This window comes from Capra hircus, chromosome 17, assembly GCF_001704415.2.
Source record: "Capra hircus breed San Clemente chromosome 17, ASM170441v1, whole genome shotgun sequence".
Lineage (NCBI taxonomy): Eukaryota > Metazoa > Chordata > Mammalia > Artiodactyla > Bovidae > Capra > Capra hircus.
This window is the reverse complement of record NC_030824.1, coordinates 69,346,915-69,374,358: the sequence shown is the minus strand read 5'-3', so window position 1 is coordinate 69,374,358 and position 27,444 is coordinate 69,346,915. Positions and strand designations below refer to the sequence as shown.

The window sequence follows — 27,444 nt, the reverse complement described above, 5'->3', positions numbered from 1 at the left end:
TCATTTTATAAGCGTCATCTTCTCTTATTCTACATAACAACAATGAACCATTTCTCAATCAGATTGTGATGTGCAACAAAAAGTGGATTTTACACGACAATAACTGGTAATAACCAGCTCAGTGGTTGGACCAAGAAGAAGCTCCAAAGCACTTCCTAAAGTCAAACTTCCATCAATAAAAAGATCATGGTCACTGTTTAGTGGTCTGCTGCCATCTGATCCACCACAGCTTTCTGAATCCTGGCAAAACCATTACATCTGAGAAGTATGCTCAGCAAATCAATGAGATGCACCAAAAACTGCAATTCCTACATCTGCCATTGGTCAATGGAAAGGGCCCAATACTTCTATATGACAACACCCAACCACACATCATACAACAAATGCTTCAAAAGTTGAATGAATTGGGCTATGAAGTTTGGCCTTAACCACCACATTCATCTGACTTTTTCCCAACCATCTACCACTACTTCAAGCATCTTGAAAGAGTAAACTTAGGCAGGTTGATAGGCAGTCCAGGGCCCTTTAAGGAGAAGGTGAACATTCTCACTCATGCTTTCCTTTAGCCTTGTGCAACAATGTTTCTTGCCCAAAAGAACTGGTTTTTCTTTAGATCTGGAGCTAATGAATATACAGCAGCCATACATTTTACTCAGAGAAAATGCTTTTCTTAGACACCCATTATGCTTTTCTTAGGCTCTATGTTAATGATTATAATTGTAACAAATCTTGTCTGGGAAACTGTTTCTCAGTAACAATACATATCATCCATAAATATGTTGCCAGGAACTTACTCCTTCTAGCTAATCTTGTACTGAAGTTATCTCAGGATGCATGCCTTGGGAGAGGGTCTGGTAGAACTTTTACAACCTTGAGGTATTCTTTTTATCTATTCTCAGCAGCCAGTTGAAAAGTATATAATGTTCTGCTTCAACTAGTGAGTTGGATACTCTATCTACCCCTTTCTGATGTCAGAAGCTTCTATTTGAGAAGCTTTCTCTGTCCTATCACTGTATATAAAATGTTGCTGCACAAAGCTCTGAGTGACTGAGACTGTGTTGGTCCCAGAGTTAAATCTTCTCCTTCGGAGACCACAAACTTGGCACCAAACACCGTAAACTATCAATCTCAATAACGTTTTACAAAGAAAATGCTTCCACAACCAGCAAGAGACAGAAAAAGCTTTCCTAGAGTTTGCTGAATACCAAAGCATGGATTTTTATGTTATAGGAATAAACAAACATTTCTTGTTGGCAAAAACGTGTTGATTGTAATGGTTCCTATTTTGACTAATAAACATGTAATTGAGCCTAATTATAATAATTTAAAATTCACAGTCTGAAACAGTTTTGTTTGCACCAACTTAATACAAGTAACAAAAGCAAAAATTAATAAGTGGGACTGCATCAAACTGAAAGATTCTGCACAGCAAAAGATACAGTCAACAAAACGAAAAGGCAGTTTAAGGAATGAGAGAAAGTATTTCCAAATCATATATTGGATAAGGAACTAATATTTAAAATATGTAATGAATTCATACAACTCAAGATTAAAAAAAAAAAAAACGATTAAATAATGGGCCAAAGACCTGAATAGTCATTTTTCCAAAGAAGACACACAGATGGCCTACAGGCACATGAAAAGATGTTCAACATCATTAGTCACCAGAAAAATGCAAATGAAAACCACAATGAGATATCACCTCACACCTGTCAGAATGGCTATCTTCAAAAAGAAAACAAATAACATCAGTGGACAAGAATGAAGAGAAGAACCCTCCAACATTGTTGTAGGAAATGCGAATGGGTACAGATACTACAGAAAACAGCATACAGCTTTCTGAACAAACTAAGAATAGAAATACCATATAGCCTGACATACATCCAAAAAGAGAAAAAAACACTAATTCAAAAATATACATACACCCCAACATTCAAGGAGCATTATTTACATTTGACAGGATATGAAGGCAACCTAAGTGTCCATCAACAGATGAGTGGATGAAGATGTGGTATATACACACAATGGAACACCACTCAGCCATAAAAAAGAATGAAATTTTGCCATTTGCAACAACGTGGATGGACTTGGAGGGTATTATGCCTAGTGAAATAAGTCATACAGAGAAAGATAAATACTGTATATCCCTCATACATGGGATTTAAAAAATAAAGCAGTGAATATATAACAACAACAAGAAAAAGAAAAAAAAATTCACAGATATAGAGAACTAACTAGTGGTTACCAGTGGGGAGAGCAAGGAGGGGAGGGGAAACATAGGGGTAGGAAATTCAGTTCAGTTCAGTCACTCAGTCGTGTCTGACTCTTCATGACCTCATGAAACACAGCACGCCAGGCCTCCCTGTCCATAACCAACTCCGGGAGTTTGCTCAAACTCACATCCATCAAGTCGTTAATGCCATCTAGCCATCTCATCCTTTGTCATCCCCTTTTCTTCCGGCCCCCAATCCCTCCCAGAATCAGAGTCTTTTCCAATGAGTCAACACTTTGCATGAGGTGGTCAAAGTACTGGACTTTCAGCTTTAGCATCATTCCTTCCAAAGAAATCTCAGGGCTGATCTCCTTTAGAATGGACTGGTTGGTTCTCCTTGCAGTCCAAGGGACTCTCAAGAGTCTTCTCCAATGCCACAGTTCAAAAGCATCAATTCTTCAGTGCTCAGCTTTCTTCACAGTCCAAATCTTACCATCCATACATGACCACTGGAAAAACCATAGCCTTGACTAGATGGACCTTTGTTGGCAAAGTAATGTCTCTGCTTTTCAATATGCTATCTAGGTTGGTCATAACTTTTCTTCCAAGGAGTAAGCGTCTTTTAATTTCATACTGCAATCACCATCTGCAGTGATACTGGAGCCTCAAAAAAAAAAAAAAAAAAAAAGTCTGACACTGTTCTCACTGTCTCCCCATCTATTTCCCATGAAGTGATGGGACCGGATGACATGATCTTCGTTTTCTAAATGCTGAGCTTTAAGCCAACTTTTTCACTCTCCTCTTTCACTTTCATCAAGAGGCTTTTTAGTTCCTCTTCATGTTCTGCCATAAGGGTGGTGCCATCTGCCTATCTGAGGTTATTGATATTTCTCCTGGCAATCTTGATTCCAGCTTGTGCTTCTTCCAGTCCAGCATGTCTCATGATATACTCTGCATCATCGCTCAGAATTCCCCAACCCAGGCTTCAGTAATACATGAACCATGAACTTCCAGATGTTCAAGCTAATTTTTGAAATTGCAGAGGAACCAGAGATCAAATTGCCAACATCCACTGAATCATCAAAAAAGCAAGAGAGTTCTAGAAAAACATCTATTTCTGCTTTATTGACTATGCAAAAGCATTTGACTGTGTGGATCACAATAGACTGTGGAAAATTCTGAGAGAGATGGGAATACCAGACCACCTGACCTGCCTCTTGAGAAACCTATATGCTGGTCAGGAAGCAACAATTAGAACTGGACATGGGACAACAGACTGGTTCCAAATTGGAAAAGGAGTACGTCAAGGCTGTATATTGTCACCGTCATTATTTAACTTATTGAGTGCAGCAGAGGTACAAATTATTACATATAAAATAAATAAGCTACAAGGATATATAGCATAGGGAAGATAGCCAATATTTTATATGGTGATCCACTCCAATATCCCTGCCTGAAAAAAATCATATGGATAGAAGAGCCTGGCGGGCTACAGTCCATGGTGTCACACATAGTTAGATATAACTGAGCAGTTGAACACAAAGAAATTGAGTACAACCTTTAAAAATTCTGAATCACTATGTTGTACACCTGTAACTTACATAATACTTTACATCAACTACCTCAATTTTAAATAAAACAAGATAAACACATATAAGAAAGAAAAATATCTGAAAGAATATATTTATCAGGGCATAATTCAACCAAAAAAAAAAATAAAAGCATATTAAACAAACCAAGTCCTATAATTAGCCACTACTGCTACTGTATTAATTCTCTTTTCACTTTTCTTTTCAGGTGGGCCATGAAAAATTGTTCTTAGGCTGAGGAAAAAAACGGTATCTTTACATTTCACTCTTTATCCTTGGTAAAGGTGATACTACACAACTGTGAGTGAATAAGGTAGCCAGAAAAGTGAGAGCTCTTCAAAGTTTATACTCGAACAGAGAGCCATAAGAGCTGCCTTGATGTCTAGAACTGCTTCCTCCAGCTGTGCTGAGGTGAGTTTTTCCATGTCCAGACTCAATAAAATGTGTAGCACTTCCTGAACTGATAATAGTACTTACTGCATTAATGAATACAAAATAAACATCCTATATGAAGTGGAACTTATTAAATAAAAACAAAAGGTATATGAACCAAGATATGCTAAAGGCCAAAGCCAGCCCTCTAAAATATACACTTACATATGGCAAAGCATGACTAACATATAATCATGATGGTATCTTGTTCCCTAAGGCCAGAATTTGAAAACTAGGGTAATTAACAGTGTTCAATTTGAATTTTCCCAGTGGATATCTTCAGTTCCTTTCCTACATCTCTTCTACATCTCAAATTCAACCATCTCATCATCTGTCGTCCCCTTCTCCTCCTGCCTTCAATCTTTCCCAGCATCAGGGTCTTTTCCAATGAGTCGGGTCTTCTCATCACGTGGCCAAAGTATTGGAGTTTCAGCTTCAGCATCAGTTCTTCTAATAAGTATTCAGGACTGATTTCCTTTAGGGTTGACTGGTTGGATCTCCTTGCAATCCAAGAGACTCTCAAGAGTCTTCTCCCACACCACAGTTCAAAAGCTAAATATAAATGGTAATTATTTTTTTAAAGTCACTATTCACATGAAGAGTGAAAGGGAAACTCACCTCCAGGCACGCTGTACCATGCAGCGCCATTGGTCGTTCCTTCTACAAAGCTGCTGTCATCATCATTCTTGCGACATGGGGGCCGATCTGGGTCTGACATCGGGGGGTTGAAGGATGAGTATGCCCGAGCTAAGCTTTGGAAGATGTCATCATCTGGGCAGAAGCTGTATTCGTGAGCACTACCTGGAAAATAAAGCCACAACACTAAAGAAACTGACACATACCAACTAGTACTGCATGTTTTCTGAAGATTGATTTAGTGTTGATCTCCTGCTGATGCATTTTTAGCTACATCACTATGGGAAAGGAGTGAAGGCTTAAGTACTCAACAATTACACTTAGTTTTCTTTCAGGTTTTATAAGGTCCACTGCTATTACTGCAAAGTAAAAATTGAGTAGAATGTACTTTCTTCTAGTGAACTGAACGCTTCACAAGAAAAGAGATAAGCACATAGTAAATTGGACTTGGGAAGACAGTAAGGAGATTTCCATTGTTAAAATTTTTAATTTATAAATTGCACCTGTACAAATCCACTAGGCACTGTGAACCACTGTCACACACATTTTTCAGTATCTGAATTTACAGTTTTTAAAAACCTATTACTACTGAAATAAATAACATCTATTTTGGTACACAGTATTCTTATTCTGTATTATCAAATATGCCAGTCTTTAAATTTCCCAGCTATTGACAAACCATTAAGTCTAAATTTCAAGTTTCCTGTGTTGGTGCTTTCAAATTGTGGTGCTGGAGAAGACTCTCAAGAGTTCCTTGGACAGCAAGAAGGTCAACCCAGTGAATCCTAAAGGAAATCAACACTAAATATTCATTGGAAACACTGATGCTGAAGCTGAAGCTCCAATACTTTGGCTACCTGATGCGAAGAGCTGACTCACTAGAAAATACTCTGATGCTAAGAAAGACTGAGGCCAGGAGGAGTAGGGGATGACACAGGATGAGATGGTTGGATGGTATCTCCAACTCAATGGATATGAATTTGAGCAAACTCCTGGGAAACAGTGAAGGACAGGGAAGCCTGGCATGCTGCAGTCCACAGGGTCACAAAGAATCAGACATGACTTAGAGGCTGAACAACAACAATATCCTGTATTACAAAGACCTAACTCTTCAAAGTCTCCTGAAAATTGATTCAAAGTAGGTAATTTCTTGAAACAACAAAAATTAAGCCGAGAATATCTATCTGGCTAAAGTTTGCTGTGTCTAAAGATTAGCTATAACTAGTTCAGTTCAGTCCAGTCGTTCAGTAGTGTCCGACTCTTTGCGACCCCATGAATCGCAGCACACCAGACCTCCCTGTCCATCACCAACTCCTGGAGTTGACTCAGATTCACATTCATCGAGTCAGTGATGCCATCCAGCCATCTCATCCTCTGTCGTCCCCTTCTCCTCCTGCCCCCAATCCCTCCCAGCATCAGAGTCTTTTCCAATGAGTCAACTCTTCGCATGAGGTGGCCAAAGTACTGGAGTTTCAGCTTTGGCATCATTCCTTCCAAAGAAATCCCAGGGCTGATCTCTTTCAGAATGGACTGGTTGGATCTCCTTGCAGTCCAAAGGACTCTCAAGAGTCTTCTCCAACACCACAGTTCAAACACATCAAATCTTCGGTGTTCAGCCTTCTTCACAGTCCAATTCTCACATCCATACATGACTACTGGAAAAACCATAGCCTTGACTAGATGGCCCTTAGTCGGCAAAGTAATATCTCTGCTTTTTTTTTTTAATTTTAAAATCTTTAATTCTTACATGCGTTCCCAAACATGAACCCCCCTCCCACCTCCCTCCCCACAACATCTCTCTGGGTCATCCCCATGCACCAGCCCCAAGCATGCTGCACCCTACGTCAGACATGGACTGGCGATTCAATTCTTACATGACAGTATACATGTTAGAATTCCCATTCTCCCATATCATCCCACCCTCTCCCTCTCCCTCTGAGTCCAAAAGTCCGTTATACACATCTGTGTCTTTTTTCCTGTCTTGCATACAGGGTCGTCATTGCCATCTTCCTAAATTCCATATATATGTGTTAGTATACTGTATTGGTGTTTTTCTTTCTGGCTCACTTCACTCTGTATAATTGGCTCCAGTTTCATCCATCTCATCAGAACTGATTCAAATGAATTCTTTTTAACGGCTGAGTAATACTCCATTGTGTATATGTACCACAGCTTTCTTATCCATTCATCTGCTGATGGACATCTAGGTTGTTTCCATGTCCTGGCTATTATAAACAGTGCTGCGATGAACATTGGGGTACATGTGTCTCTTTCAATTCTGGTTTCCTCGGTGTGTATGCCCAGCAGTGGGATTGCTGGGTCATCTCTGCTTTTGAATATGCTATCTAGGTTGTTCATAACTTTCATGCCAAGGAGTAAGCGTCTTTTAATTTCATGGCTGCAGTCACCATCTTCAGTGATTTGGGAGCCCAACAAAATAAAGTCTGACACTGTTTCCACTGTTTCCCTATCTATTTCCCATGAAGTGATGGGACCAGATGCCATGATCTTCGTTTTCTGAATGTTGAGATTTAAGCCAACTTTTCCACTCTCCTCTTTCACTTTCATCAAGAGTCTTTTTAGTTCCTCTTCACTTTCTGCCATAAGACTGGTGTCATCTGCATATCTGAGGTTATTGATATTTCTCCCGGAAATCTTGATTCCAGCTTGTGTTTTTTCCAGTCCAACATTTCTCATGATGTACCCTGCATGGAAGTTAAATAAGCAGGGTGACAATATACAGCCTTGACGTACTCCTTTTCCTATTTGGAACCAGTCTGTTGTTCCATGTCCAGTTCTAACTGTTGCTTCCTGGCCTGCATACAGATTTCTCAAGAGGCAGGTCAGGTGGTCTGGTATTCCCATTTCTTTCAGAATTTTCCACAGTTAATTGTGATCCACACAGTCAAAGGCTTTTGCATAGTCAACAAAGCAGAAATAGATGTTTTTCTGGAACTCTCTTGCTTTTCCCATGATTCAGCAGATGATGGTAATTTGATCTCTGGTTCCTCTGCCTTTTCTAAAACCAGCTTGAACATCTGGAAGTTCATGGTTCACGTATTGCTGAAGCCTGAGTTGGAGAATTTTGAGCATTACTTTACTAGCATGTGAGATGAGTGCAACTGTGCAGTAGTTTGAGCATTCTTTGTCATTGCCTTTCTTTGGGATTGCAATGAAAGCTGACTTTTTCCAGTTTTGTGGCCACTGCTGAGTTTTCCAAATTTGCTGGCATATTGAGTGCAGCTAAAACTAGTTAAATAAAATCAAAGCATCACTTCTTCTCCCTGACACCACCAAGAAACACTTCCAATTGTAGAAGTGTGAATGCATAATAAGACACACGCAGAGATATTCATGGGCCCCGGATGGAGTTCTAAAAGTTTGCCTTCAGTTTTAAGCTGTCTTGTACATAAAGCTACATAGATCCATTATTCCTCCATTTACCGGAATCCAAGAGTTACCCAAGTTCACAACTTCTGTTTTTTCCCTTTCTCTTACCTAAGTGATTATGTTTCTCTTCATTTAATTTTTTTTTAATTACAGTCTTTTTTTGCCAGATATATGGCAGTGCCACATGAAACAGAGGATATTCCAGTTCAACAGATGTATTTATATAGGCAAAATCACTGAACAATCAGTTCCTTAAAAGAATATCACAGAAATCATTCAATAAACCCTTGTAAAGTAATTGTAAACCTTGAATTAATTAGAGAAACAGGAAGAACACCTACCACTCCGCGTCTCATCATATGGATAATTGGCCACAAGGTCTCCTCCATGAAGATTGGCAGAGAGCACAAAAGGAATATCCATAATCCAATGAATGACAGCCTTCGTCTCAGGAGCAAGCTGTATTAAAGATCAGAGGTTAAAAGGATTCTAAATGTGGCATTCATTGATGGGTCACTTGACAGAAAAGACATAAAAGGTAAGAACAATAACAACTGAAATCTTGTCATATTCCAAGCACTCTGTGATTGTTTTCATAGAAAAAAGAAAAGAGGAGCATTCCCCATCTCTATCTTTCTCAGACTTATAATAAAAAAATATTTCTATTTCCTTAAAAGTTCTATTTAAAAGCTACCCGTTTTCTTTCTTTGTATGACAGCATACAAATCATTTACAAATACGGGTACATCTCCATCTGAACTTGTTAATAATAATGATAAGACAAGGAGAAAAGAAAATAGCTAAGCCAAACAAGGTTCTTCTTTATGGTGGTTCAACTCAAGAAAAGTGGTAGATTTTCTTTCCAAGTTTTGTTTACTATTTCTCCAATTCCCTTCAACCACTTCGACATTTTTCCTATAAAAAAATTAAATCTGGTCTTTTTCAGATTTTACCACCAAATAATGTACTTTGGGATGATCATCTCAAATTTTAAAACAACAGCAAAAGTTTTAGGAATTCCTGTGGTCTTTTGAAAGATTCACAGCCCCTCTTACCTTGGAAGCAAAACAAAGGAGGAAAGAAATCTATACCAAAGAATTAATCTGAGCCAAAAGCTTGACACTTTCATGTGATGTGTTTTTAACAGCAACTAGGAAGACTCTCAAAATCCCAATTACCTTTTGATTTGAATTCCTCACTCCACCCCACCCCCACTGGAGATGTGGTTCACATTGTTCTTAGGGACAGAATATCTAAAAACCACTGGATTGTATACTTCACATGGGTGAGTTCTATGGTATGTAAATCATATATTAATAAACCTGCTTTTTAAAAAGAGGAAAAGAAAAAATAATACAGTCCTGAGTACACAAAGTAGTATTTGACTACTGGATTTTTGCCTACTGTTAGTTCCTATACAGAGACTATTTCTTACATATATTGCATACACTGTTCATGTTACTAAATGTTCAAAAACAAACAAACTCCACAATTTTATCAGTTAAACTTAATTTCTCTTTGACTATTATAGAGTCTTTTAGGCTGACGAAATGCTGAAATATCCTCAGTACTGTAATCACATATTTAACTAACCCACAGAGGTGGCTTTGGAGCACCCCTAAATGGGGCTGGTTAAGCCAGTCCTTAACAGAATCTAGAGCCAAATATAACCTATTTTTTAAACTTTCATTGAGAGATTATAAGTATAGTTCAAATGTTATGCTCTATAATTATATAGCTTGGCTCTTAAATATATCAAAGCCATGTTTATTCTATATTCTTCACAACTCTAGCCACTAAAGACAAGTATTTAATATAATTATTTGATGTAATCATTGTTTGGATTCAAGCCAAGGCCCATATACTGAGCCCAGACAATGGTGGACATAACCAGACTGAAGACCTCGAGAGCAGATGAGAAACGATTCAGCAGGAAGAACTCCAGGGAACAGAATGATCCTGTGCTCAGAGAGGTTCAGAAGAGCAAAGAGATCATCTGGAGGACTTGGTAAAAATGTATGTTCCTTTCCATCACTCAACCCCATTGCATATACACCCTAGACTTCCTGATTCAGCATTCACAGGAATCTGAATTTTTTTAATTGACATATAGTTGATGTACAACTCATGAGAAATGCTAGACTGGAGAGGAACTAAAAAGCCTCTTGATGAAAGTGAAAGAGGAGAGTGAAAAAGTTGGTTTAAAGCTCAACATTCAGAAAATGAAGATCATGGCATCTGGTCCCATCACTTCATGGGAAATAGATGGGGAAACAGTGGAAACAGTGTCAGACTTTATTTTGGGGGGCTCCAAAATCACTGCAGATGGTGACTGCAGCCATGAAATTAAACGACACTTACTCCTTGGAATGAAAGTTATGACCAACCTAGATAGCATATTCAAAAGCAGAGATATTACTTTGCTGACTAAGGTCCGTCTAGTCAAGGCTGTGGTTTTTCCTGTGGTCATGTATGGATGTGAGAGTTGGACTGTGAAGAAGGCTGAGTGCCAAAGAACTGATGCGTTTGAACTGTGGTGTTGGATAAGACTTTTGAGAGTCACTAGGACAGCAAGGAGATCCAACTAGTCCATTCTGAAGGAGATCAGCCCTGGGATTTCTTTGGAAGGAATGATGCTAAAGCGGAAACTCCAGTACTTTGACCACCTCATGCATGAGTTGACTCATTGGAAAAGACTCTGATGCTGGGAGGGATTGGGGGCAGGAGGAGAAGGGGACGACCGAGGATGAGATGGCTGGATGGCATCACTGACTCGATGGACGTGAGTCTGAGTGAACTCCAGGAGTTGTTTATGGACAGGGAGGCCTGGTGTGCTGTGATTCATGGGGTCGCAAAGATTCGGACATGACTGATCAACTGAACTGAACTGAACTGAACTGAACTGATGTACATTACAGGAGTTTCAGGTATACAGCATAGTGATTTTCAACTTTTAAAGGTTATATTCCATTTATAGTTATTACAAAATACTGGCTATATTCCCTGTGATATACAATATGTCCTTGCAGCGTATTTATTTTATTCATGGTAGTTTGACCCACTTAATCCCCAACCCCATCTAGCTCTTCCCTTTCCCCCTCCCCACTGTAACCACTAGTTCTCTATATCTGTGAGTCTGCTTCTTTTTTGTTATATTCACTACTCTGTTTTATATTTTAGATTTCACATATAGGTGATACCATACAGTATTTATCTATCTATGTCTGATTTAGTCCACTTAATACCCTCCATATCCATCCATGTTGTTGTAAATGGCAACATTTTACTCTTATGTGTGTATGTGTGTGTGCTTCTTTATCTAGTCATCTGTTGCTTCCATATCTTGCCTATTGTAAATAAGGAATCTGCCTTTTTAATCCTTCATTCCTATAACTCTACAGATTTTAAACCACACTAATGATACAGCATCTTCCCTCATAGCTCAGTTGGCAAAGAATCTGCCTGCAATGCAGGAGACCATGGTTCAATTCCTGGGTAGGGAAGATTTGCTGGAGAAGGGATAGGCTACCAACTGCAGTATTCTTGGGCCTCCTTTGTGGTTCAGCTGGTAAAGAATCTGCCTGCAATGTAGGAGATCTGGATTCAGTCCCTGGGTTGAGACAACCCCCTGAGGAAAGGAAAGTCTACCCACTCCAGTATTCTGACCTGGAGAATTCCATGGGCTGTATAGTCCATGGGGTTGCAAATAGTGAGACACGACTAGCAACTTTCACTTTCTAATGATACAGAGAAGAGATTGATGGTTGCCAGAGGCAAATTACAAACTTTGGATTATAAAATAAATCCTAGACATGTAATGTATAGCATGGATACTATAGTTAATATAGTTAACAGATTTGGGAGAATGGCACTGAAACATATATAATATATATGAAACAAATCGCCAGTCCAGGTTCAATGCATGATACTGGATGCTTGGGGCTGGTGCACTGGGACGACCCAGAGGGATGGTACGGGAGGGAGGCAGGAGGGGGGTTCAGGATGGGGAACATGTGTATACCTGTGGCAGATACATGTTGATGTATGGCAAAATCAATACAATATTGTAAAGTAATTAACATCTAATTAAAATAAATAAATTATATTTTAAAAATAATAACAATACTGTATTGTATACTTGAAAGTTGCTAAGAGAAAATATCTTAAAAGTTCTCATCACAAACAAGAAAAAAATGTAACTATGTATGCTGATAAATGTTAATTAGACTTATTATCCAATCATCTCACAATATATACAAATATCAAATCAATGTGTTGTATGCTTCAAATTACATTATAAATTAATTATATCTATATGTATGTATCTGTCTATGCCTATCTATATCTATAGATATATATAAACACAGTACCTACATACCTACATTTGAGCTATTTCAGATCCTAAAAGATGATGCTGTGAAAGTACTGACAAAGATGGAAAAAGGAGATGAGGCAGACATGGGCAATATCATCCATGATTTAAGCAGATTTACTGCAGATTTAGTAAAATGTAAACAAATCTTGCTTCTCTTCCTGAAAAGAGTTCAAAACTTAACTTTTATATATTTCTCTTTTTATTATCTTTATAATACCCAGGAAAGGTATTGGCATTGAGACTTTTTAAAATAAAAGCTCTAATTTTTTTTAAGTTTCATGACATGCATCTTTTTTAAAATATTGCTTAAACTAGGTATATGAAAATATCTAATATAAAGCTTATAGAAATATTGTATAGGTTCCATTGGGGAAAAGGATAGTAGTGCTGGCTGAAAATGACAGTATTTTCACTAAAACTGTTAATCTAATAGCCTGTCAACATGAGTTTATTTCATGCTTGTTCCATGATTGGTAACAAGAATTCTTTTTCTTGTTGCTTAGTTTCTTTTTTCCTACACAATACTATAAGACGTTTATCAGTTTTCACAAGTAATAGACAAAGAGTAAAAGATAATTACAATTGCAGCCCATAATAGTAACATGATTAACTTAACAATGTGAAATAATCACATACAAGTTGGGGGTCAAGTAGAGTGATGTGGTAAGTGGAAGTGCATACATGCACATGTTTTCATCCACCCAGTCAATCTATGTTTTTTGATTGGTGCATTTAACCCATTTACATGTAAAGTAATTATTAAAATGCATGATACTTTTACCATTTTACTAATTGTTTGGGGTTTATTCTCTGTAGGTCTTTTCCTTCTCTTGTGTTTCCTGCCTAAAGAAGTTCCTTTAGCATTTGTTTTCAAGCTGGTCTAGTGGTGCCTAATTTTCTTAACCTTTGCTTGTCTGGAAAGCTTTTGATTTCTCCATCAACTCTGAAGCAGAGTTTTGCTGGGTAGAGTATTCTTGGTTGTAGGAGTTCCCTTTCATCACTTTAAATATATCATGCCATTCCCTCTGGCTTGTAGAGTTTCTGTTGAGAAATCAGCCTGATGTGAGTTCCTTTATGTTATTTGTTGTTTTTCCCTTGTTGCTTTCAATATTTTATCTTTATCTTTAATTTTTGTCAATTTGATCACTATGTGCTTTGATGGGTTTATCCTGCCTGGGACTCTCTGTGTTTCCTGGACTTGGTTGACTAGTTTCTTTCCTACGGTAGGGAAGTTTTCAGTTATTATTGTCTTCAAATATCTTCTCAGGACCTTTCTCTCTCTCTTCTCCTTCTGGGACTTCTATAATGCAAATATTGCTGCATTTAATATTGTCCCAGAGGTCTCTCAGGCTGTCTTGATTTCTTTTCATTCTTTTTTCTATATTCTGTTCTGTGGCAGTGATTTCCACCATTCTGTCCTCCAGGTCATTTATCTTTCTGCCTCAGTTATTCTGCTATTCATTCCTTCACATCTCCATTGTTTTCTCAAGATCCTAGATCATCTTCACTATTCATTACTCTGAATTGTTTTTCTGGAAGGTTCCCTGTCCCCACTTCATTTAGTTGTTTTTCTGGGGTTTTATCTTGATCCTTCATCTGGGACATAACTTTCTGCTTTTTCATCATGATTCAGTTCAGTTCAGTTCAGTTGATCAGTCGTGTCCGACTCTTTGCTACCCCATGAATCACAGCACGCCAGGCCTCCCTGTCCATCACCAACTTCCAGAGTTCACTCAGACTCACGTCCATCGACTCAGTGATGCCATCCAGCCATCTCATCCTCTGTTGTCCCCTTCTCCTTCTGCCCCCAATCCCTCCCAGCATCAAGAGTCTTTTCCAATGAGTCAACTCTTCGCATGGCCTAAGTACTGGAGTTTCAGCTTTAGCATCATTTCTTCCAAAGAAATCCCAGGGCTGATCTCCTTCAGGATGGACTGGTTGGATATCTTTGCAGTCCAAGGGACTCTCAAGAGTCTTCTCCAACACCACAGTTCAAAAGCATCAATTATTCGGTGCTTAGCTTTCTTCAAAGTCCAACTCTCACATCCATACACCACTGGGAAAACCATAGCCTTGACTAGACAGACATTTGTTGGCAAAGTAATGTCTCTGCTTTTCAATATGCTATCTAGGTTGGTCATACCTTTCCTTCCAAGGAGTAAGTGTCTTTTAATTTCATGGCTGCAGTCACCATCTCCAGTGATTTTGGAGCCAAAAAAATAGTCTGACACTGTTTCCACTGTTTCCCCATCTATTTCCCATGAAGTGATGGGACCAGATGCCATGATCTTCGTTTTCTGAATGTTGAGCTTTAAGCCAACTTTTTCACTCTCCTCTTTCACTTTCATCAAGAGGCTTTTTGATTCCTCTTCACTTTCTGCCATAAGGGTGGTGTCACCTGCATATCTGAGGTTATTGATATTTCTCCTGGCAATCTTGATTCCAGCCTGTGCTTCTTCCAGCCCAGATTTCTCATGATGTACTCTGCATATAAGTTAAATAAGCAGGGTGACAATATACAGCTTTGATGTACTCATTTTCCTATTTGGAACCAGTCTGTTGTTCCATGTCCAGTTCTAACTGTTGCTTCCTGACCTGCATATAGGTTTCTCAAGAGGCAGGTCAGGTGATCTGGTATTCCCATCTCTTGAAGAATTTTCCACAGTTTATTGTGATCCACACAGTCAAAGGCTTTTGCATAGTCAATAAAGCAGAAATAGATGTTTTTCTGGAACTCTCTTGGTTTTTAGATGATCCAGCGGATGTTGGCAATTTGATCTCTCGTTCCTCTTCATTTTCTATCATATTAGCTTTCTGTAATGTTGTTTTTGTTTTAGCTGCTATGGAACTGTGGTTCTTCTTGCTTCTTCTGTATGCCCTCTGATGTAAGAGGCTAAAAGGCTTGTGTATGCTTCCTGATGGGAGGAACTGCTAGTGGGAAAACCTGGACCTTGCTCTGGTGGGCATGTGGCCTTGCTCAGTAAAGCTTTAATCCAATTATCTGCTTATAGACGTGGTTGCACTCCCTCCCTGGTAGTTGTTTGGCCTAAGCACCCCAGCCCTGGGGCCTATGGGCTCTATGGTAGAGTTAATGGTGACTTCCAAGAGGGCTTTCATCAAGGATGACCATCCCAGACTACTGCTTCCAGTGTCCCAGTCCCTGTGGTGAGCCCCTGCTGACCCACACCTCAACAGGAAACCCTTCATTTTGGTTCAGTCTTCTGTGGAGTCACTGTTTCTTTCCTCTGGGTTTTGGTGTGCACAGATTTTTGTTTGTGCCCTCCAAGACTGGATTCTCTGTTTCCCCCAGTGCTGTAGAAGTCCTATAGTCAAATCATACTGGTCCTCAAGGTCAAGTTCCTTGGGAATTCCTAGTCTCTTTCTTGGATCCCCAGGCAGGGAAGCCTGATGTGGGGTTCAGAATCTTCACAACAGTGAGAAAACTTCTTTGGTATTATTGCTCTCCAGTTTGCAGGTCACCCACCAGCAAGTATGGAATTTGATTTTATCATGATTGCACCCCTCTTATCATTTCTCTGTGGTCTCTTCTTTGTCTTTAGATGTGGAGTATCTTTTTGTGGTGGGTTCCAGTGTCCTCCTATTGATGGTCATTCAACAGCTAGTTGTGATTTTGGTGCTCTCACAGAAGGAGATGCTCTCATTTCTTAATTGTAACAGACAGCATGGGCAATGGGGAAAATTTGGGAAGATAGCCACACTAAGCTTTCAGAACAATTTTTCATTTCTGTCTTATGCCACACCACACAGGACTATCCTCTTTTCCCTTCTGATTATCCCTGCCCTTTTCTTTTCTAGCCCTCCCTTCTCCCAGGAAAGATGATTTAGGAGCAGAAAAAATGAAGATCTGTGACTCAGAAACAAGTGTGTTTAATTCACCCATTTATCAAGTTCTGCCAAAATCCTTGGCCCCAGACAGCCCTTTCACAGACTGATCCCCATTTATAGACTCAGCCCAGGTTTCTGGGATGAATTCTAAATATAGACAGGAAAATTTTAAGAATTTTAGACCAATAATCTGAGACTCCCTTTCTCCTGGATCTTCTAACAAGTGTCTCAGCCATGTGCTGAGTGCATGTCTGGAGCTCCAGCAGCTGGTTTTCAGATGTTGTGATCTTCTTGGCAGGCTGGATTGAACTCATTTATAATAGGCTTCAAGCCTACTATATGTTAGATTCAAATAGGAATTCTAATTCCTGTAATCAGGGGACTGAAATCTAAAATCAAAAAGAAAAACAGCCGTATAAACAAATAGTAATATGACATATACAAAGTTCTACGTAACTATAAGCACCAGGCTGGAAGTATATATAAAGAACACAAAGGCAGGCTTAACAGAATGTCTGGAAGAGCAGAGAAAGGCTTCACAGAGGAGGTGATATGGAAGGAAAGTGAAAAGCACTGTGAACAGCTGGAATAAGCACGCATATAAAGATATAAAGTTATTAGAAGAAGGTACACTTAAGAAGTACATGGCATATCAAAGCCAGATTAAGGGGTGGCTGAGCTGGTAGCTGCTAGGGGCCAAGGGAAATTTGAATGGCCCTGGAGCTATAATAAAATGAAGACACTGTCCTTTCCAATCTCTCACTTAGAAAGGTAGTAGAAGAAGTTGATAAGTAAGAGTGGAAATGCCAGGAAAGACACAAGAGGCAGAGGGACCAGCAGTCCTCACCATTCCTCCATAATGGGCTCACCTCCCCTACATGGAACTAAAAACAGCGTTCAAACAGTATAAGCTTCAAACTCAATGTTTAGTGGGTGAGTGTGTGTCCATTTGACCCTGTGGTCCATAATAAAGCACTGAGAAACAATACCGACACAGTAGTAAGAATTCTAGATCCTGGCCTCAAGCACTTTATATGTACTAACTCACTCAATCCTCACAACCACTCTATGTAATAGATACTACAATCATCTCCATATTTCAAATGAAGATAAAGAATCACACAGTTGTTAAATAACTTTGCAAAACTCATACAGCAAGAACAGAACCAACATTTGAACCAAGGTGGCTGCCTCCAAAATCTTCACACTAAACTCTCACAGTGGTTTCACATTTTGAGTTTTTACTTTATTCTTTGGAGAAATGGAGACCTGACAAGTTTAGAGATTTTAAGCAATAGAGCATTTATTTCTGTATGAAGATCACTCCAGAGGAATTTGAGAAGACTAAAAGGAGTTGGAAGAGGCTGAACCCAAAACAAGGATGGCAGCTACCTTCCTCATGAGGACAGAAGACCATAGGGCCTGAGTTTTCAGAGGAGAGAGAGGCTGAGAGTGTCATCAAGATCTGGTAACATGTGTGGGGAGTAGTGACAGATAGAAAATTCAAGGTCTTAATGATCGAGTAAATGAGAGAATAGTGTTTTCTTAGGAAAAGATTTATTTCTGGCCATGCTAAGTTTGAGGCCCTAGATGTCACCACATAAAGGGACCGAGTGAGTAAGTAAAGAGATCTGGGAGAATCTGTATAATCAACAACATACTGAAGGTACAGAAGAGGATAGAAACCCAGGGAGAGAAATAAGGGTAGCAGATGGGACCCTAAAGGCCAGTGTTTAAGCCAAGGCAGAAGAAGCAGGGAAAGAAACTCAGAAGTGATTTAAAAGCTACTAGAAGAGGTAGAAGAAAGTAGAGTTGTGCAAAGCAGGAGAAAGTTCTGGAAAAGAAGAAAATGTCAACAGTGTAAAATCCTGTAGGAGAAGCAAATCAAATGTGCTGATAAAGGGCCCCTAAATAGGCCGAAAATACTTTCTAAACAACTGGGTTCCTCCCTCCTGCCCCTACTGTTACATTCAATGTCATAAATTCATGACCAATTCTAGTCTCAAGACTAGTTTCCAGGCCCCAGGCTCCCAGCCTTGACTTTCACAGCCACAGGGAAGTATCCCATAGAGGCATTCATGACACTTCTGCATACTTCATTGTTATAAAGATAATAGATGTATTTCCTCAGACTGGAGGAACAGAACCCAAGAAAACCATACATGTTCTCTACCTTTGTGTTTTGATCCACAATTTTCTTCAGATTTTTCAACAGATGATTATTTGGACCACCTTCTTTCTCATTAACATAAACTATTCGGTCCAGGTCTGGAAAGTTCCGGTTCAGATCTATTCCCTGGGCATTGCTTCGACCCACGAACCAGTCCTTCAGCTCACCAAGCTGGAAAAAAAATCAGAGGAAAATCATCAGTTATTTATTTAAAGTCTTCATTAATGGCTTTTAAAATAATTTTTAAGACTATTCATTTCAACAGTATCCTCCTACAGTGGCACTTCATTATCTAACTGATACACACATGAAAGTATCAGGTTTAAAGCATTTTTTATAGATATTTTCAAAACATTCTCAATGAACAATATTTTAAATGTTAATTATACATACAAGATATTCAACATCAAACTGCATATATGTTAGCTACTAATGTAGATGGCACATCTCACAAACTGCATATATGTTAGCTATTAATGTAGATGGCATGTCTCACAGCACACTACTCTTTACTTGGTTTAAGTAAAATACTCACTGTCTCTGAAAACCACAGCAATCTACTTACAAATATTTGAAAGAATAAATTACTAAAGAAGGTTGGGCACTTAAAATGAGTTTAGTGTGAATTATTTACATATTACCTCTCTCTTATAGTCTTAATGAAAAAGTGTGAGCTCTGTAACTTCTGTTTCAACTTTGTAAATTGAAAATTTTCTGCTTAATTCTAAACACTTCATTTCACTGATATAATCCCAAAACAATAAATTTCTAGAATATTCATTTATATTTCATTTTTTGTTTTACTATTAATACTAAATCTCTAATACAGAGATAATGTCCATATTCTTAAAGTCATGTAAGTTCAGATAGCTTAGACTGTGAGGAATTGAAATCTGTGAGACAAAAAATAGCAATGACAGTTTTTTGTCCATCCTGATATTCCTGAATATCACTTTAAAATAGTCAATAATTTAATTCTCTATGTACTAGAATATACTAGAATTTTTCTCTTCATAACTTTAGAAATTATATCAACATTGTACTTACAGAAATTTACTGTTTGGGTTTTTTACAAGGTCAAACGGTAATTGGATCTTTTATTTTTAATGTACAAAACAAATTCTTAGCTATAGATCAACATACTAAATATATACTTCAATACGTTCCCATTAAACACAAAAATTATTTCAAACTGTAGAAAACAACAAATAAAATGTCCTGCATCCCTGTCCAAACACTTAATTATGAAAATGTAATTACTACTCATTTTCCCTAACAGTTAAAATTTACTAAATTAGTTTTTTATTTATGTTAGGAAGGCTTTGTTCTGTTTATTTGTTTCTTTTTTACCTATGGATCATGTATATCAATAGATAAGAATACGATTAAGCATCCATAAAATATTATCTAGCCAAATATCCTTATTTCTTGATTTCAGTAGATGGCAATATGATATCATCTCATTTAGAAACAGCAATGTCCTCACTCTTCAATACATGGGAGTAGATAGCTGTCAATCTTCTGGATTTTTAGAAAGAAAGTAACCTAGTGACAAACATGAACGAATAAATATGATTCATTAAACAACAATAACCAAACAATTAAATATTGACATAAATTTTCTCATTTGGAATTTCTGTGGACAAAACCCTCACCCATCATTCCTTACCTTCTGAACTTTTTTATTACCCAGAAACTGAATACCATTTCACTTATACTCAGCCCTGCACTCTCTGTAAGCCTCATGTGAGCATATATTCCTTGTCTATAAGTATATATGTACAAACCTTAAAAAAAAAAATTCATGCTCTGCTGTGATCTGACTCACACCCACCTGAGATGCTGCCTTTTCAAAGCCATCAGGGTTCAGGGAAGGCATGATGTGGATTCGGGTGTTATGGATCAGCTGGACAATTGTCTCATTCCCTTTTTGGTACTCATTGCACAGGTACTGGGCCAGAAAAATGAGCAGCTCCCGTCCGACAGCTTCATTGCCATGCATATTCCCAATGTATTTAAATTCAGGCTCACCTAAAAGCCCAAAAATAAATAGTATAGAGACTTTTTCTATCATACCAAAGAGAAGGCAAATAACACACAGTGTAAAAAAAAGTTGTATAGTTACTAACTTATTACACAAAGATTATAACTTCTTTGCCCTCCACAGTTGATGTCTAAGAAATCTAATGTAAGCATAAAATACTTAACATTTCCCTTCCATCTTTTGAGTTATGTCTTCCAAGTATCCCACTTATTGTACCCTGAATTTTGACCCCCAAAATTATAAGCCTAAATCCTAAGTTTGAATGTAATTGTATCTGGAGATATGACCCTTAATGAGGTAATTAAGGTTAAATGAGGTCATAACCCAGAAGGACTACTGCCCTTATAAGAAAATGAAGAGAGAGATAGCAGAAGCAAAAAGAGCTACAATCCTAGAGCCTGCAAAATTAAAGCAACAATCACAGAAAGTTAGACAAAATGCAAATGCAGAGGATTATGTCCTAGATGAAGGAACAAGATAAAATCCCCAGAAAAAAAACAACTAAATGAAGTGGAGATAGGCAAACTTGTAAAAAAAAAAAATTTTTTTTTCAGAATAATTATAGTGAACATGATCCAGCACCTCAGAAAAAGAATGGAGGCAAAGACTGAGAAGATGCAAGAAAAGGTTAACAGATACCTAGAAGAACTAAAGAACAAACAGAGATGAACAATACAATAACTGAAATGAAAAACATACTAGAAGGAATCAATTGCAGAATAACTGAGACAAATGAGCAGATAAGTGACCTGGAAGAAAGAATGGTGGAAATCACACTGAAGACCAGAATAAAGAAAAAAGAATGAAAAGAAATGAAGATAGCTTAAGAGACCTCTGGGACAACATTAAATGCACCAACATTCACATTATAGGGGTTCCAGAAGGGGAAAGAGAGAGGACATGAGAAAATATTTGAAGTCATGATAGGTGAAAACTTCCCTAATATGGAAAAGGAAGCAGTCAACCAAGTCCAGCAAGCACAGAGAATCCCACACAGGATAAACAAAAGGAGAAACATATTGACACATACTAATCAAATTGACAGAAACTAAGACAAAGAAAAAATATTAAAAGTAACAAGGGAAAATGAAAAATAACTCACAAGAAAACTCCCAGAAGGCCATCAGATAATTTCTCAGCAGAAACAATGCAAGCTGAAAGGAGCGTCGTGATATATGTAAAGGTGTGAAAGGGAAGAATATATAACCAAGAAAACTCGACCCAGTGAGAATCTCATTCAGATTTGATGGAGACATAAAAAGCTTTACACATAACTAAAAGCTAAGAGAACTCAGCATCACCAGACCAATTTTACAACAAATGCTAAAGGACTCCTCTAGGCAGAAAAGAGAATAGCAATTCTAAGGAAAAATAATTCTATACATTCAGTTCAGCACAGTTCACTCTGTCATGTCCAATTCTTTGTGACTCCACAGACTGCAGCACACCAGGCTTCCTTGTCCTTCAGCACCTCCCAGAACATGCTCAAACTCATGTCCATCGAGTTGATGATGCCATCCAACCATCTCATCCTCTGTTGTCCCCTCCTCTTCCTGTCTTCAGTCTTTTCCAGGATCAAGGTCTTTTCCATTGAGTCGGCTCTTCTCATCAAGTGGTCAAAGTATTGGAGCTTCAGCTTCAGCATCAGTCTTTCTAATGAATATTCAGGGCTGATTCCCTTTACGTTTGACTGGTTTGATCTTCTTGTAGTCCAAGGGACTCTCAAGAGTCTTCCATGGTGCCACAGCTCAAAAGCATCAATTTTTTGGCACTCATGCTTTCTTTATGGTCCAACTCTCACATCCATATATGACTAATGGAAAAACCATAGCTTTGATTAGATGGACCTTTGTTGGAAGCAATGTCTTTGCTTTTTAATATGCTGTCTAGGTTTGTCATAGCTTTTCTTCAAAGGAGCAAGCATCTTTCAATTTCGTCGCTGCAGTCACCATCTGCAGTGATTTTGGAGCCCAAGAAAATAAAGCCCACTGTTTCCATTGTTTCCCTATTTGCCATAAAGTGATAGGACCAGATGACATGATGTTTGTTTTTGAATGTTGAGTTTTAAGCCAGCTTTTTTCGTGCTCCTTTTTCATTTTCATCAAGAGGCTCTTTAGTTCCTCTTACTTTCTACCATGAGATTGGTGTCATCTGCATATCTGAGGTTATTGATATTTCTCCCAGCAATTTTAATTCCAAGGGGTGCTTCATCCAGCCCAGTATTTTGCAGGATGCACTCTACATACAAGTTAAGTAAGCAGGATGATAATATACAGCCTCAAAATACTCCTTTCTCAATTTGGAACCAGTCTGTTGTTCCATGTCCCATTTTAACTGTTGCTTCTTGACTGGCATACAAATTTCTCAGGAGGCAGGTAAAATAGTCTGTATTCCCATCTCTTGAAGAATTTTCTACAGTTTGTCATGATCCACACAGTCAAAGGCTTTGGTATAATCAATAAAGCAGAAGTAGATGTTTTTCTGGAACTCTCTTGCTTTGTCTATGGTCCAAATGATGTTGGCAATTTGATCTCTGGTTCCTCTGTCTTTTCTAAATCCAGCTTCAACATCTGGAACTTCTCAGCTCACATACTGTTGAACCCTATCTCGGAGAATTTTGAGCATTACTTTGCTAGTGTGTGAGAAGAGTACATTTGTATGGTAGTTGGAACATTCTTTGGCATTACCTTTCTTTGGGACTGGAAGGAAAATTGACCCTTTCCAGTCCTGCGACCACTGCTGAGTTTTCCAAATTTGCTGGCATATTGAGTGTGGCACTTTCCCAGCATCATCTTTGAGGGTTTTAAATAGTTCAACTGGAATTCCATCACCTCCGGTAGCTTTGTTTGTAGTGATGCTTCCTAAGGCCCACTTGCTTGCATTCCAGGATGTCTGGCTCTAGGTGAGTAATCACACCATCATACTTATCGGGGTCATGAAGATCTTTTTTGTATAGTTCTTCAGTGTATTCTTGCCACCTGTTCTTAATATCTTCTGCTTCTATTAGGTCCATATAGTTTCTGTCCTTTATTGTGCCCATCTGTACATGAAATATTCCCTTGGGATCTCTAATTTTCTTGAAGAGATCTCGAGTCTTTCCCATTCTATTGTTTTTCTCTATTTCTTTGCACAGACCACTGAGGAAGGCTTTCTTATCCCTCCTTGCTATTCTTTGGAAATCTGACTGTTTCCATGTTGAACAGTTCTACGATGACCTATAAGACCTTCTAGAACTAACACCAAAGAAAAAAAGATGTCCTTTTCATCATAGGGGACTAGAATACAAAAGTAAGAAATCAAGAAATACCTGGAGTAACAGGCAAGTTTGGCCTTGGAGTACAAAATGAAGCAGGGAAAAGGCTAACATAATTTTGCCAAGAGAAAGCACTGGTCATAGCAAGAGATGACTTTATCATTGGACTTCACCAGACGGTCAATACTGAAAGCAGATTGATTATGTTCTTTGGAGCCAAAGATGGAGAAGCTCTATACAGCCAGCAAAAACAAGACTGGGTGCTGACTGTGGCTCAGATCATGAACTCCTTATTGCAAAATTCAAACTTAAATTGAAGAAAGTGGGGAAAACCATTAGATCATTCAGGTATGACCTAAATCAAATCCCTTATGATTATACAGTGGAAGTAACAAATAGATTGAAGGGATTAGATTTGATATACAGAGTGCCTGAAGAACTATGGACAGAGGTTCTGCACATTCAAACTATTATATCAAAACCTCATGGGAATAGGAAACCCCAAAGCTACAAAAGATATACACACACAAAAGAAAAAGCAATGCAAACACAAAATAAAGATGGCAATCAAACCACAAGAGATGAGAACAAAAGAAGAAGAGAAGAAAAAAAAGACTAACAAAAACAAATCCAAAATATTAAGCAAATGGCAATAAGAATACACATCTCAATAATTACCTTAAATATAAATGTACTAAATGCACCAACCAGAAGACATAGACTGGTTGTGTGGATTTAAAAAACAATGTCTTTATATATGCTTTCTAAAAAAGACCTACCTCAGACCTAGGGACACATACAGACTGAACATGAGGGGATAGAAGAAGGTATTCCATGTAAATGGATATCAAATGAAAGCTGGAAAATCAATATTCAGAGCAGAGAAAATAGACTTTAAAACAAAACTGTTACAAGAGACAAAAAGGGACACTACATAATGATCAAGGGATCAATCTAAGAAGATTTAACAATTGTAAGTATACATGCACACATCATAGGAGCACCTCGATATATAAGGCAAATAAGAACAGTCATAAAAGGAGAAATTAACAGTAACACAGTAATAGTGAGGGAAGTCAGCACCCAATTTTCAACAATGGGCAGATCATCCAAACAGAAAATCAATAAGAAAACACAGGCTTTAAATGACAAATTAGACCAGATGGACCTAATTGATATTTATAGAGCATTCCATCCAAAACCAGCAGATTACACATTATTTTCAAGTGCACACAGAACATTCTCCAGGATTGACCACATGCTAGACCACAAAGCAAGCCTTAAAATTTAAGAAAACTGCAATCATATCAAGCATCTTTTCTGATCACAACACTATGAGATTAGAAATAAACTATAGGAAAAAAATATAAAAAAAAACAAACACAAACAATCAGGGCTCAACAATATTCTACTAAACAACCAATGGATCATTGAATAAATCAAAAAATACCTAAAGACAAATGAAGGTGAAAGCACACTGATTCAAAACCTACGGAATGCAGCAAAAGCAGTCCTAAGAGGGAAGTTTACTGCAATACAATCTTACCTCAGGAAACAAGAAAAGTCTCAAGGAAACAACTTAACGTACATCTAAAACAACTAGAGAAAGAAGAATAAGCAAAACTCTAAGTTAGTAGAACCAAATGAATCATAAAGATCAGAGCAGAAATAGATGAAACAGAGACCAAAAAAACAACAAAGAACGATGAAACTTGAAGCTGGTTCTTTGAAAAGATAAAAAAGATTGATAAACCTTTAGCCAGACTCTTCAAGAAAAAAGGGAGAGGGCTCATATCAATAAAGTTAGAAAAGAAAAAGAAGTTACAATTGACACCATAGAAATACAAAGGATCACAAGAGACTACTACCAGCAACTGTATGCCAATTAAATGGATAACCTGAAAGAAAAATGGACAAATTCTTAGAAAGATAAAGTCTCCCAAGACTGAATCAGGAAGAAACAGACTAATCACAATACTGAAATTGAAACTGTGTTTTAAAATTTTCCAATAAACAAAAGTCCAGGACTAGCTGGCTTCATAGTTGAACTCTATCAAACATTTAGAGAAGACTTACTATGTATCCTTCTAAGAGGATTAACAGACATGTAGGAAGGCCAGGGTTCCCCAAGAAGCAGGAGGAAATAAACTGCAAGTGGCAGACATTTTTTTCTCTTCTAATTCTGTGCTGTCATGATGTCATCTGGTTCTGCCTGAACTTAACTTTTCTCAAACCTTGAGCTAGCCCATGCGTTTTTCTCATGGAAATGTTTTAATGATGTTAATGAACTACGTATTTGCTTGGAAATCTGCCTTTCTTCAAGATTCGTGTCAACTGTTTTATGGCCCAGGACTACTCCCTTTGTGCCAGTGCTATCTCAAAATGCATGTTGTAGATGAGGGGGCCATGTGCAACTCTCTCAGTCTTGAGATATTTCTTTTATCTGATTAGCAGCTGCAGTGTAGGAGACCTGGGTTTGATCCCTGGGTTGGGAAGATCACCTGGAGAAAGAAATGGCAACCCACTCCAGTATCCTTGCCTGGAAAATCTCGTGGACAGAGGAACCTAGTGGGCTGCAGTCCATGGGGTCACAAAGAGTCGGACACGACTGAGCAACTAACGCTTAATGCTAACAGGTATATAACGCTTTGCTAAGAGCTCATCCGAAGAGTTGACTCATTGGAAAAGACTCTGATGCTGGGAGGGATTGGGGGCAGGAGGAAAAGGGGATGACAGAGGGTGAGATGGCATCACCGACTCGATGGACATGAGTTTCAGTGAACTCCAGGAGTTGGTGATGGACAGAGAGGCCTGGCATGCTGCAATTCATGGGGTCACAAAGAGTCGGACACGACTGAGCAACTGAACTGAACTGAACTGAAGAGCTCACAAGGGGGCACTCTTTCTGTCCCCTTCTGATGTCTATGTCAGAAGCTTTCTCTATCTCTTTTATACCTTAATAAAACTTTGCTACACAAAAGTCCTGAGTGATCAAGCCTCATCACTGCCTGTGGATCAAAATCCTCTCCTCCACAGGCCATGAATCCTAGTTTCATTCACAGCTTGCAGCCAGAGCCTTTCACTTCTGAAAATGTTCCAGAACAACTGCAAAGGCAGAACAATTCCCAAACTCATTCTGTGAGGCCACCATCACCCTGACACCAAAACCAGATAAAGATATCACAAAAAAGAAAATTACAGGCCAATATCACCGTAAAGAATCTGCCTACAAGGTAAGAGACCTGGGTTTGATCCCTGGGTTGGGGATATCGCTTGAAGGAAGGCATGGCAACCCACTCCAGTATTCTCACCTGGAGAATCCCCAAGGACAGAGGAGCATGGCAAGCTAGAGTCCATGGGGTTGCAAAGGGTCAGACACAACTGAGCAACTAAGCACACATGCACATCACTGGTAAACATAGATGCAAAAATCCTTAACAAATATTAGAATTCTGAATCCACAATCAATTAAAAAGGATCATGTACCATGATTAAGT

The 27,444-nt window shown here is 38.4% G+C and overlaps 1 protein-coding gene across 1 annotated transcript in view; it reads right to left on the bottom strand.

The window, feature by feature from the left end:
- The window catches only part of CPE (carboxypeptidase E), a 150,723-nt gene that overhangs the window by 25,894 nt on the left and 97,385 nt on the right, over positions 1-27,444 (bottom strand). The window contains exons 2-5 of the mRNA XM_018061636.1: positions 20,485-20,681; positions 18,654-18,821; positions 8,601-8,718; positions 4,852-5,034 (exon numbers count right to left, since the gene is read on the bottom strand). Coding sequence (XP_017917125.1) covers positions 4,852-5,034; positions 8,601-8,718; positions 18,654-18,821; positions 20,485-20,681 — 666 coding nt within the window. The remainder of the gene's footprint in view (positions 1-4,851; positions 5,035-8,600; positions 8,719-18,653; positions 18,822-20,484; positions 20,682-27,444) is intronic.